Source organism: Palaemon carinicauda, chromosome 10 (genome assembly GCF_036898095.1).
Source record: "Palaemon carinicauda isolate YSFRI2023 chromosome 10, ASM3689809v2, whole genome shotgun sequence".
Taxonomy (NCBI): domain Eukaryota; kingdom Metazoa; phylum Arthropoda; class Malacostraca; order Decapoda; family Palaemonidae; genus Palaemon; species Palaemon carinicauda.
Genome location: NC_090734.1, coordinates 67,855,315 through 67,868,043, shown reverse-complemented (window position 1 = coordinate 67,868,043; position 12,729 = coordinate 67,855,315). Strand labels below are relative to the sequence as shown.

Genomic DNA, 12,729 nt, shown 5'->3' with positions numbered 1-12,729 from the left:
AGTGGGTGTCCTTCATCAAGACAAAGAATCCTACGGAAATATCCATAGATTTCTGTACGTCCTTCTTCATTCACCTTCATGGACAAGGCTTAGCAGACAATATGATTTCCACTTGTAAATCGGCCTTGACAAGACCACTACTGTACGCCTTCCAGATAGACCTGTCCAACGAAATCTTTAACAAACTTCCGAAGGCATGTGCTAGACTCCGTCCTGCACCTCCACCGAGACCCATCTCCTGGTCTCTGGATAAGGAGCTCCATTTTGCCTCTAGCCTGGACAATGAATCTTGCCCTCAGAAAGACTTGACTCAAAAAGTGATTTTCCTTTTTGCTCTCGCCTCGGGAGCACGAGTCAGTGAAATAGTGGCTTTATCTAGAGAAGAGGGTCAGATACAGTTCGCCGAAACAGGGGAACTTACCCTCTTCCCTGACCCAACGTTTCTCACTAAGAATGAACTCCCTACTAAGAGGTGGGGCCCATGGAGAATCTGCCCCCTGAAGGAAGATGTCTCTCTATGCCCAGTGGAGAGTCTAAAGGTCTATCTTCGACGAACTTCAGACTTTGGCGGAGGACAACTCTTTAAAGGAGAAACATCGGGCAGCGATTTGTCACTTAAACAACTAAGGGCGAAGATCACCTACTTTATTCACAGAGCGGATCATGACAGTACCCCCGCAGGTCATGATCCTAGGAAAGTCCCCTCTTCCCTAAATTTCTTCCAAGGAATGGATTTTGAAAGCCTTCGATCTTTCACAGGCTGGAAATCCACAAGAGTGTTTTTTAAAAACTATGCGAAGCAGGTGCACGAAGTCAAGAGATTTGTGGTAGCTGCAGGTAGTGTATTGAAACCTGCTGCTTAGTGCTGCGTATGACAGTGAGTTATTTCGGGACTCTAACTCAACGGGTGCCTGTGTTGACCCTAGTGCGATACATAGTGATTTTAAGTGCCACTTAGTGTCACGAGAGACTGTTCTTCTACAAGGTGAAGTAACATAGACTTGAACACGTGTGCCACATGTTTATTTGGACATGAAGTGTATTGTGACTTTAATTTAGACTTTTAGTTACCCTGGAACCCATGTGTGTAATGGCAAGTTCTTCCTTTTCAGATTCCACACCTTTGTCTCATGTAGTCCTCAGTCTATGTTTATTAATCAACAATTCTACTGTAAATTATTTACCTTATTTCATATTATCACGAATATTTTCTTGAATAAAATAGATATTTCGCTACCATATGCGTCTTATTTCGCCCCACTATATGAAATACACTACTGTTACAGAGTTTTATTGCCTCTATTTTGACCTTTATTATAATTCATGTTATAATATTGCTCCTGTCTGATATAGGTTCACCTAAGAAAAGTGAAATATTTTTCCTACACAAGTACTTAACTTTCCTGATCTGTCTGTGAGACCGACACGATCCTCATCTACAGGTGAGTTTTTCTTCATCAGGATACTTCAAGATGTTCCTCTCGTCCAAACAGGACTTCCCTGCCAGGGGGACAGGAAGCCATGTCATAGTTTATGCCATTGGTAGTGACATGTAACGGATATGTCACGGTCTCTAAGGTCATCAGACCAAAGAAATATTGTTTGAAGTCGAAGGCACTACTGAAACGGGGAAAATCCACGATACACCAATTCTCTGGTACACTTCCATCAGGACGTCATGGCTTGAGCCCAAAAAACGGATTTTGAGAGAAGCGAAAAATCTATTTTTGGGTGAGATAGCCATGACGTCCAGATGGGCCCACCCTCGTTCTCTACTCTGGCCTGTCAGGCCCCTCCCTTTCTTATTGTATCATGGAGGCTGACAGATACGCCGCAAGGAATGGAGCGCGCGGATGTGACGTCAATCAAGATGGCGGCCAGCTATGGCGGCCGTTTGTTTACGTCGCTAGGTACCATAACAGTAACGCAGGAGGAGAGTTTCGTAACAGCTCCTCCTATACTTGCCACACTTCCCCCTCGAAGCGTAAACGCTATGTGGGGTGCAGATAGCTATGTGGCGTGTCAAGCATACGTCCCCTGTTATTATACGATATCCTAAAGGGAAACCTTATGGGTACTCGCGCCAGAAGTTAGAATTCTGTGAAACCTTTAGTTTAATTATCTGGGAATATCTACTGTAGTCATATAAACCCTCAGGAAGCTACTGAAGGAACCTTCCATCAGGATGTCATGGCTATCTCACCCAAAAATAGATTTTTCGCTTCGCTCAAAATCCGTTATTTGCCCAAAGTGTAACTTTGAGACTTACAAAGGATCTACCAAGAGGTTGTTGAAGGTCAGAATTTATTCCCATAGAGGTGTGATTTTTTGAACAGGTTGCACAATATCCAGCCCAGAACATTCAAATATTCGCAGCCATGCTAAAATATGTAAAATAAATATTGACAACAAAGACTTCTACTGCTCCCAGACCTGCTGCCGACTCGCTGAACCTGCCTGCCTGCTGCTGTTCCTGAGGGTTTGCCTGCCTGATGCTGCTCCTGCTCTGCTTGCCAGAGGCTGCCTGCTGCTGCCACCGCCTGCTGTCCACAGGACTCCTGCTGTTGCCCCTACTGAGTAGGCTGCTAAAGGGCGCCTTCAGCACCGCCTGCTGCTACTGCTAAGGGCTCTGCCCAAAAAAATCGACTGACCTTCAGCCTTTACTATAAGAATAGAGTTAGACTTGGTTAGGCTTTCTTTACCACTTTTCTTTTCTGGTAGCCGTTGTGGTCTTAGAACTCCCGTAAAAACAGGACTCAAGGGTCACAATCTCCCACTCTCGCTGTCTGTGGCAAATGGCATAGGGCTGCTAGGCTCAGCACCTATAAGCCAAGTGATAGGATATAGGGTTATCTTTTGACCTGGCATAGATAAGCCAGGAGTAAATTCACACAAATAGTTTAAATAAAATGATAATTTGTCAAATATTTTGATTACTAAACCTAAATATCCCTGCCTGCAGGAATTGACTGCTGGGCCAACTTAGTGCTCGGAGAGCAGTAAAGAGCCGCCCCAGCTGCAATTTGTGTAAGCTAGTATATAGCTATGAATAGGCTAGATAAGGCTCCCCTAAATAATCATTCCTTTTCAGGTACAATAATTCATTCTTCTACTTAATACTATAACTTTGTCTGGGGTCCTAGGGCTTACCATGGATAGGTATCGTTATTTGACCACCTTAATTAGGTATCGATGGGTCGACCTCGCCCCGAGGTCCAAATAAAATTAATAAAAAATTTATTTACAAAGCAATTCACGACCTTTTACTATTAATACAAACTTCAAAGAATATTCTATTCTTCAAAAAAGTAAATGAAAGCTAAGTTCAAAATAAATATTTATTACAAATAAATTAAATAAAAAAGTATGCAATAAAAAATTACTTTACAAAAAAATTCACCTAAAATTGAAATATGGAAATAAACTAAAACTATTCTAAGTACTTATTCTATGATAATGGAGCACTATTTTCTGAGATTCACGGGGGGAGGAACCACAAGGGAACGTTTCTTGAAATGAGAAGAAAAGTGTATGTTTTTCTGGCTAAAAAAAATCTATCCTCTTTTCAATTTTTTTGGGGGGTTGGTACATGACATAGTTAGTGGCTGAAATTTTTAGAGGATATTGTATTATTACCGTACAACAAAAATGTGTAAAAGAATCTGCACTTGGATATTATTTAGTGTTTTAATAAAGAGAATTTTTTTTTCGGATTTCAATTTTGACTTTTTTCATATCCATTGCTGAGTATGGCATATGTGCATGAAAATATCCGAAATTTTATAAAAAAGAGGAATACATAGAGCTATGCCAGCTTACCTGTCGGATATGCTTACAAGATGGCCGCCAAGCACACCACCTTGTAAGGCCAAATCTGCTACCTGAAATGGAGAAAGATATGTCAATATTAGCGAGTTATTTACTTATATACTTGTTCAAGGATTTGCATAAAACTTTTATAGTTGCTAGAATGAAGTTTATAGATTATATTGCAATTAAAAAAACTAAAATAATGATCAAAATCAAGTTCACATAAAGGTAAAAACTTACACAGATGGAAAAATTATAAAGTATTTTATAAAAACAATGGATAATACGCAATTTCATGAATTATTGAATGGTCAAAAACCCGAATATTTATTTTAGTTTCTTACCTAGAACAACCATCAAATACATTGCGGACACAACACAGTTTGGTGCTACGGACACACAGGGTTGCGACACTTCAAACAGGTTGTGTTCGTCTTGTGATCCTCCTTGGATGGGCAGCTATTGCATCTAACCCTTTTTGGCAGCTTGATGTGGCCACAGGGAAGGTCATGTCCAGCTTGAGGTTTGAGCATGAAGGTGTCAACCATTATTTGATTGAGCATCTTAGAAAATTTCCCCGTAGATATGTCGCACCGATGTTTCACTTGGGGAGCACACAAATCAAAGGCAATTTCCTTGAGGAAAGTTCCCCTTGGCATCGGCTTGGAGAAGGGCATGGATGTGTACAGCATATAGAATTTACCATTACTATATTCAGTATCCTATGAAAGAGACACAGTGGCCAGCATCGTGTCTTACGAATACAATTGGATGTAGCACACATCTGATCAAATGTGTCTACAGCCCCCTTATAGAACATTTGAATGTCAATTTTCCTCTTCTCGATCTCAGAAGGTTTGTGATGAAGAGAACTCAACAACATGACCTTCTCTGTTCTACTAACTTGCTGACATTAAAGGGTCAAATTGTGTTCGTAATTGAACACAGCCATTGAGTCCTTGATAGGAAGCACCTTCTCATAAATTTGTTCGGAAATATAAGGTTTCTGTCGAATGGTGCCACACAAGTACAGCCTTCTGTCTCGAGTGCCAAGGCAAGTGGAAGACTCATGAAGAAATTATCCGTTGTCACCATGCGGCCCCTTCGTGAACATTTCTCCAAGAGACGTTTCTCTCGGCACCTTGTTTGCTTCCTTCCCAAGATATGGTATGGTATTACACTAATAAAATGAAATAGTACAAAGATATATATATATATATATATATATATATATATTCATATATATATATATATATATATATATAATACCCATTCTTTGCATTTCTTCATGAGAGAGAGAGAGAGAGAGAGAGAGAGAGAGAGAGAGAGAGAGAGAGAGTCATCAATCTTTGCATCTTCACGAGAGAGAGAGAGAGAGAGAGAGAGAGAGAGAGAGAGAGAGAGAGAGAGAGAGAGAGAGAGAGAGCGAATCATCAATCTTTGCATCTTCACAAGAGAGAGAGAGAGAGAGAGAGAGAGAGAGAGAGAGAGAGAGAGAGGGGGGGAGAGAGAGAGTCATCAATCTTTGCATCTTCACGAGAGAGAGAGAGAGAGAGAGAGAGAGAGAGAGAGAGAGAGAGAGAGAAGAGCAAAATATATCACAAACGAATAATACGAATAAAAGAAAACAAAAATAAACATACTTACTTGGCAGGTTTGTTCGGAATGTACATTTTGAAAGGGCACCATCCTCTGAAAGCCACGAGTTGTTCATCTACAGTTAGATGTGGCCCGGGGCTATACAAGCAGCGACAATTCTCGACAATACGCTCCCACAAAGTCCTGATCGGGGCGAGGCGATATTGCCTCATCCTCTCAGCTCTAGTGGTCGTGTCGTCAAACAGGATCACACAAACCAGCAAGACAAATCGTCGCTCGCTCATAGTACATCGGTACAAGGGATTCCCTTCAACGATGTCCCACATGTCCTTCGTGGTAGTGTGGTTGTCATTTCTCACTGTCGTCATTACCAAAATCCCAATGAACCCCTTTAGCTCCCTCAAATCAATATCCTTCTGGAAACATTAACCCTCTGATGATATTTACTTCTGAGAAGAGCATGGCAAACATTGGAATGAACGACAATTTTCTCAAGGATTTCGTCATCCAGGAACAAAGAGAAAATGTCAACCACTCGCCTAACATTCGAGACAGCAGACGTCGGGCCTCCTTGTTCAATGCGGGGAGTGTACATTGGTAGAAGAGCTGGGTTGGGGTCCTTGTGCCAGATTGTATCAGCATGACCTTGAACCTCGGCTTCCACTATGCGACATATAGGCGCTCCCTTGGCTGGCTGGAGTTCACCCCCCCTCCTCTTCCTGATCCTCTCCTCCAACGGGGTAAGCCTGAGGTGGGGGGGAAGCACGTGAGGTCAACGCCAAGGCGGGGGGTGGTGATATTGGTGTATACACTGACGCACTACCCGCCTCACCATACGCCGACGCACTAGCCCCCTCTCCCTCCCCCTCACCCATCCGTGTTGACAAAGGGAACCATCTCCTCCTCACTTGACTCATCCTCCTCCACCACACTTCCCTCTATCTCAGCTACGTCGTCTTCGATGTCTTCGATGTCAGCAACCTCCAAATTGTCCTAAAAATCCCTCTCTAAGTCAAAGAGACGAGAGTTGATATGATCAAAACCAAGAGCTTGACGTTTTACCATCTTATATTGATGAAAACTAAAAAATGCCAAAAAAATGAAAATTAACATTTACAGAAAAATACGCTACATGGCAACTTATGGCAACTCAGCCCTCACTAAGGTCACGCGTACGGGGTACAAGACATTCACAAACACTTTACAATAGTCCTTTTTTATACACGCCTAAACACTAATGCACATTCAATAAATATATAAAAACTTTGATATTTCACAACTTACCTTAATTAGGTATTGATGGGTCGAGCTCGACCCAAGGGTATCTCAGAAATGACACAAGGAAATAAGCTATGGTAAAATGCGTCCTGACCCGACTGCTGCGTGCACTGAACTGAGGTCTCGCAAGTCGATATCACGCGTAACCAATATGTACGAAATATTATGGCAAAAAAACGTGTTTCTGAAACCTCCTTGGGTCGAGCTCGACCCACCACACCTATCCAGGGCTTAGGGTTGGACAACCCAACCAGGCACACTGTCTCTCCTCACCCCCCCCCCCCTCTTCGGACTTGGACTTGGAACCCATCATGCCTCTTGAGCAAGAAAGAGAACTAGAAGCCATGGCCGTCATAATTGACCCAGGAATGGAAATAGAAACTGACCAACCAAATAGGAAAAGGACCCAAGATGTTGATGAAGACAACCAGGAATGGACCCGAGTTAACAACAGGAAGAAAAAGCAAGCAAAAAGGACTATTGTCACCCAAAGACTTCCCTCAGAATCAACCTCAACCGAGGCAAATCAGATAACCTCGCCAGCAGAGGGCCAGAGCAGAGGAAAAATCACCCACTTCACGGTGTTAGCCAGCAACTCCTCGAAGGCTTTCAAAGCCATGGCAGATTTTGAACTTGAACATAAGAACTTAAAGATCCAGGCCAAACCAAATAAGCAGGGCCAATGGACCATATCCACAAAGGATGCCAGGGCTCTATTCACACAGAGAACCACATCAGACATACAGTTAAAGGAACTGAAGGAAGAGGAAAAAGTGGAAAAAGCTGTCGTAGTTTGCTACCCAATGGAGATGTTGGAAAGCCACCTAACTGACTTGAGAAACATCACGGCAGCTAAGAGAATGAAAAATAAAGCCGGGCGCCTAACCAAGGCAATCTTGTGACCTTCATAGGACCACATCCACAAAAGGTTGACGTAGAGATCTTCGGCAGTTTCTGGGTAAAGAAATATTACCTGACCCTCTTAGGTCCTACAAGTGCCAGAAATTCGGCCACCATAAGGAACAATGTCAAGCAAAGTTTGACACATGTGCTGTGTGCAGTCAAAGGCATCCCACACAGGAGTGCATTGATAAGCACAAAGTGGGCATACCAATAAACCCAAGGTGCCCAAACTGCAAGAAGCAGCATACTGCCATGGCATGGGGATGCAAGGGTTGCTAGGGTCATAGCAGCCCTCCCAAAGGAAATGAGAGAGGAGCCTAGAGGCAAAACTGCTCCTAAACCACAACCGAGAAGTTTCTACACCCAGGAAGAGCTCAGAAGAGGAACCTCAAGAGCTTGGTCTTCCACAAGAGCCCCCACCTCCACCGCACAAGCTCAGGCTCCCAAATTTCTACCAAGGACCATTTTCATTAAGACAACGGTCTTCAAGAAAAAGTTGACAGACCTTGTCACTCGAGCAGTGACAGGGAGGATCAATGCAGGCACTATCTAAGTCAACATAGAAGAACTTTTGAAAAGTTTTCTTTCCAAGACTTCCAAGTCCTCCTCACTCCTCATAACCCAAAACACTAACCTACCACATCATCCCCACTCTCCCCCACACCTTCCACATCCACTTACTCAGATCCTATCCCCATCATTCCTCTCACCTCATCCACCACTCCATCAACAGAGGTTTAGGCAATTGCCTTCGCCCACAGGGATCCCAGACAGTTCTCTTCAACCTACACTTTGGAATAAGATCCTTAATTTGAAACACAGCTGGAGTGAAGCCTAAAATGTCTTCCCTAATTACAGTCTGCAAAACTGAGGAGATAGATGTCATCCTGTTGCAAGAAACATTCCTAACAATAGGCACAAAATTTAGAATTGCAGGTTACAATGCCTACACCACCCCACGGATAGTCACTGACAAAGGTCTAGCTACACTAGTTAAAACATCAATACCAACAACATGGATACACAATCCAATTCCCTTTGGCAACAATGTAGAGATGCTAGCAGTAAGAATAACATTGTTGAACTAAAAAATAGACATCTACAATATCTATAGAAAAATAAATAATGAAGAACCAGGAGAACTACCGCTGACACAGTTTTATTTTCGCACACAGAAGGCTCACCAACAATTATATGTGGGGATTTTAATGCACATCATCCTATATTATCATCCCTATCAACAACAAACCCATCAGGAGAGCACATAGCCTTTGCCCTAGGGGAATTTGAAGGAGTCTCCCTACTAAACACATGGCATCCTACACATATAAGAGAAGGCAGACTAGATCTGATATTTGTCACAACTGCAATCAGACACCTAACCAGATGGTGAGTGCACTCAACCTTGGTCAGTGACCACTTTGCCACAGTAACAGAATTGGAGATGCAACAATTACCTCTAATACCACCACCTCCGCCAACGTGGAATCAGAACCTGGCAGACTGGGTCAGTTTCCAATTAGCCCTCGAAGAGTGAGCAGCAAACTACAACCCTCCTAAGGACATAGATCAACTAGAAAAGGACCTAGTTGAATCATTTCACAATGCAGCAAGCAAAGCAATGCCCCTGAAGGTAGGGAGAAGGAACTACACCTACAAGCACTCGTGGTACTACTTCCCAGATGTAAGACGACTCAAAACACGGCTAAACAGGGTCACAAAACTCTACAGAAGAAGAGCCATAATAGAGAATAGAGAACTGCTGCAAACAGTTAAAAATGACGTCCAACAGAGAATTCATGAAATAAGAATAGAAAAATGGATGGAATGGTGCACAAATTTGTCACAGTACACATCTCTCTCAGAACTATAGAAATGGCTGCACAGAGTAGCTGGAAAAAGAGGACACTAGCTGCAATTCATCCACACCCCCATGAACAGGCAGAAAGGCTTACAACAGCCTTCGCAAGCAGGACAGGTTCAGCTAACCTCTCCCCTGAAACTAGAATGCTTCAGGAGAAATTGGCCACGGCTAGGTGGGAGGAGATCACCACAGCCTGTCAATTACAGGATGACACTGGCACCCCATACACAATCGAGGAACTGAGAGCAGTGTACAAAACAGGCAAAGACACATGGGTCCAGCAGGAGAAACTGCATTCCTGAGGTTAATGAACAAAACATACCTTGAGCACACAAGGCCCCAAACCTGGAGGCAACAGGACACTCAGCCGATCCCCAAGCCAAAGGATCCGGAAAACCCGAGACCAATAGCTCTAGTATACTGCATGGAAAAAACAGGAGAAAAATGGTACTAAGCAGAATGAAGTACAAAATTAGTCCCCTGCATAAACAGCTATATGCATATCAGGAAGGAATTGGAACCACTGAATGCATAACAGATGTTCTCAGCTCTATAAACCAGAAGAAGGCAACTGTAGTCTTCATAGACTTAGAGAAGGCCTTCGAGCTAGCCAGCCCAGCAGCAATACTGCAATCTGTGGTCAGAAAAGGAGTAAAAGGTCATCTACTAGCATGGACAAAGAACCATGTACTAGGAAGACAAGCCAGACTCAAATTCCAAGGAATGATATCAGTCTTTCATGACTTGGAAAATGGAACTGCACAGAGAGTAATTCTTATCCCCCTCCTTTTCAATATTCTCAAGAAAAATATTGCCTCTCTCCAACTCCCTGAAGGAGTAGAGATATTCTTCTATGCGGATGATGCATGTGTAATAGCATGAGGGCCAGTCAGAATGGTAAGAATGCAGAGGGCACTGAATGACATCAGCCAAAAGTCAAATGAGCTGGGACTAAAAATAAACATAAACAAAGCAAAAGCTATGACAACAAAAGCCCCAAATCCCTTACAACCACTCACCATAGGAATGGAACCTCTAGAGTGGGTGGATAGCTACACATACCTAGGAGTTGTCTTAGACAAACAGCTTACCTTCAAGGAGGAAATCAAATATCTCAAAGAAAAATTAAATGCAATACTGGCAGCCATGAACACATTCAAAAGAAGTACTGTCTACCCTGCTCCAGAACTCATGTGGAATATACTACTCCTACCCTAACAAAACTGACAGACACCCAAAACCCACTAAAGAGGTAACACAAAACAATGCCATGAGACTTATGCTAGGAGCACCCACGTGGACAAGGCTGTGCAATATGAGGCTTGAAACCAACATGCTGTCTCTAGAGTATGGCTTGCACAGAGAAATGTGTCCACCATGGCAAAAATGTATCTCTCTGACAGAGACTCAATAACAATAAAGAGATTATGAGAGAAGCTGACAAAGCACCCCCATATCCAGACCCTAAGCTCCTATGGCAAAGGATCACAGCAATAACATAAAGAGCCTGTGAATAGCTGAAGAAATTTTGCAACTGAGCCCAGACACAACTCAGGGCACACAGCACATCCCACCCTGGAAAAAAGAAGTGGCAACCCTTAAATTCGCAAAGCTTCCAAGAGCAAAGGAAGACTGCATAATGGAGGAACTAAGCAATCAGGAGCACAGAAACTGCAGGGGCACAGACCTACTACACCAATAGTACTGTAGATCCTGGAATTCAGACAACAGGAGCTGCAGTGTACTCCAACAACTTCACGGCCTGCTGGAGAACATCCAACAATCCCTCCACCATGCAGACAGAGCTTGTTGCAATACAACAACCACTAAAACACTCCATTGAAAATGAAGAAGGGCCTGTAGTAATCCATACTGACTCAAATTCCTCAATGCAAGCCTTGCAACAAGCAAAGAACAAAGAAAACAAGGCTCAACCAGCTGATATCAAAGCACTTTTATATCGGCACAATGAAAGAGGCAGACTTGTGACTCTCAACTGGATTCCCAGTCACATAGGAACACCAGGGAATGAGAAAGCAGATGAGCTAGCCAAAAGCACCAGACACCTAGACAGGGTACAGGTGCACATACAGCATGTACTGCAACAAATGAAAAATAAAATAAAGCCACAGCTCAAAGAAAATCTGATCAAGGACCTACACAAGTGGATAGGGAACAACTCCCCCTCTGCCACATGGTACAAATGGGCCACAGATCTAGTGCCTCCCCCCATTGACAGATACACACCAAGAGAGCAGGTTGTATGCATTCACAGACTCAGGCTGGGATACAAAGCAAATTGGGAGATGTTAGAAAACAATGAAAGACCTTATGAATACTGTGACGTTGCACCGCAACAGGCCCTCCGACACTACCTACTAGAATGTAGGTAGACAGTACAATTGAGGGGTAACCTACAAGCGGACATCAACTCGTAACACACCACGCAGACTGCAGACACACTGGCAAAAGCAATTGTTGAAAACATAGAAATCCACAGACAGTTGCTTTCAAACCTACCTCAACCGAGATAATGTAACCTCTGAATTCCTCATTAAAATTCATCTCATCCCCTCACTGTAAGGCCCTATACACATCATCCTCTGTATTTTTCCATAACTTTTTCTACTACTAAAATATTCTGCAGGGACCCTAGGGAGTAAAGGGTTGGACAACCCCACCTGCAACATTCTCTACTTTTCAAAGGCCTTACCATCTTTCAAACTACCAGTATCCGTGACATGATGGCCCCCTTCCACTACCCCTTTCACATCTGTCTCTACATCTAGAAATATTTCAAATTTCCTTTTGATTAACAACCAACCTTCTGAATTTTTCAGATTACCTATGGGTCTAACAAGGGAAAGGCAAGTATCAAATAACCATGACCTGCCTATTCTAGAGTCAATATTGATTAAAAGACTGATTCCATTGTTAAACACCCAAGGCTCCGCCGCCCAGTTGTATTTGCCATAGCCTTCTCCGTTTTTTTTTTTTTTCTGCTGATGACATTCAGTTTTTCATTACGCTTCGGCGAGGTTGGCTCCTTTGAAGATTTTTTTTCTTTTTTTTTTTGCTAATTTTTACTTTTTTATATGAATTTGTATATTTATTACTGTTTCTTGGTGTTATTTATATACTTCTTACTTGCAGCCCTGGAAAAAGTGATTACGAATATCATGAAAAGTCGGCATAGATAAATGAATTTTAAGAACCACTATTTTCCCTGTCCACATTGAAAAATGTACATTACTGGCGGTCGCCAGTCGCCACCT

At 42.8% G+C, this 12,729-nt stretch overlaps 1 protein-coding gene across 1 annotated transcript in view; it reads left to right on the top strand.

Annotated features, from left to right (window-relative positions):
* The first annotated feature begins 11,247 nt into the window (after positions 1–11,247).
* Positions 11,248–12,729, top strand: part of LOC137648033 (uncharacterized) — a 2,215-nt gene continuing 733 nt past the window's right edge. Inside the window, exon 1 of the mRNA XM_068380976.1 lies at positions 11,248–11,839. Within this exon, the coding sequence (XP_068237077.1) occupies positions 11,248–11,839 (592 nt within the window). The remainder of the gene's footprint in view (positions 11,840–12,729) is intronic.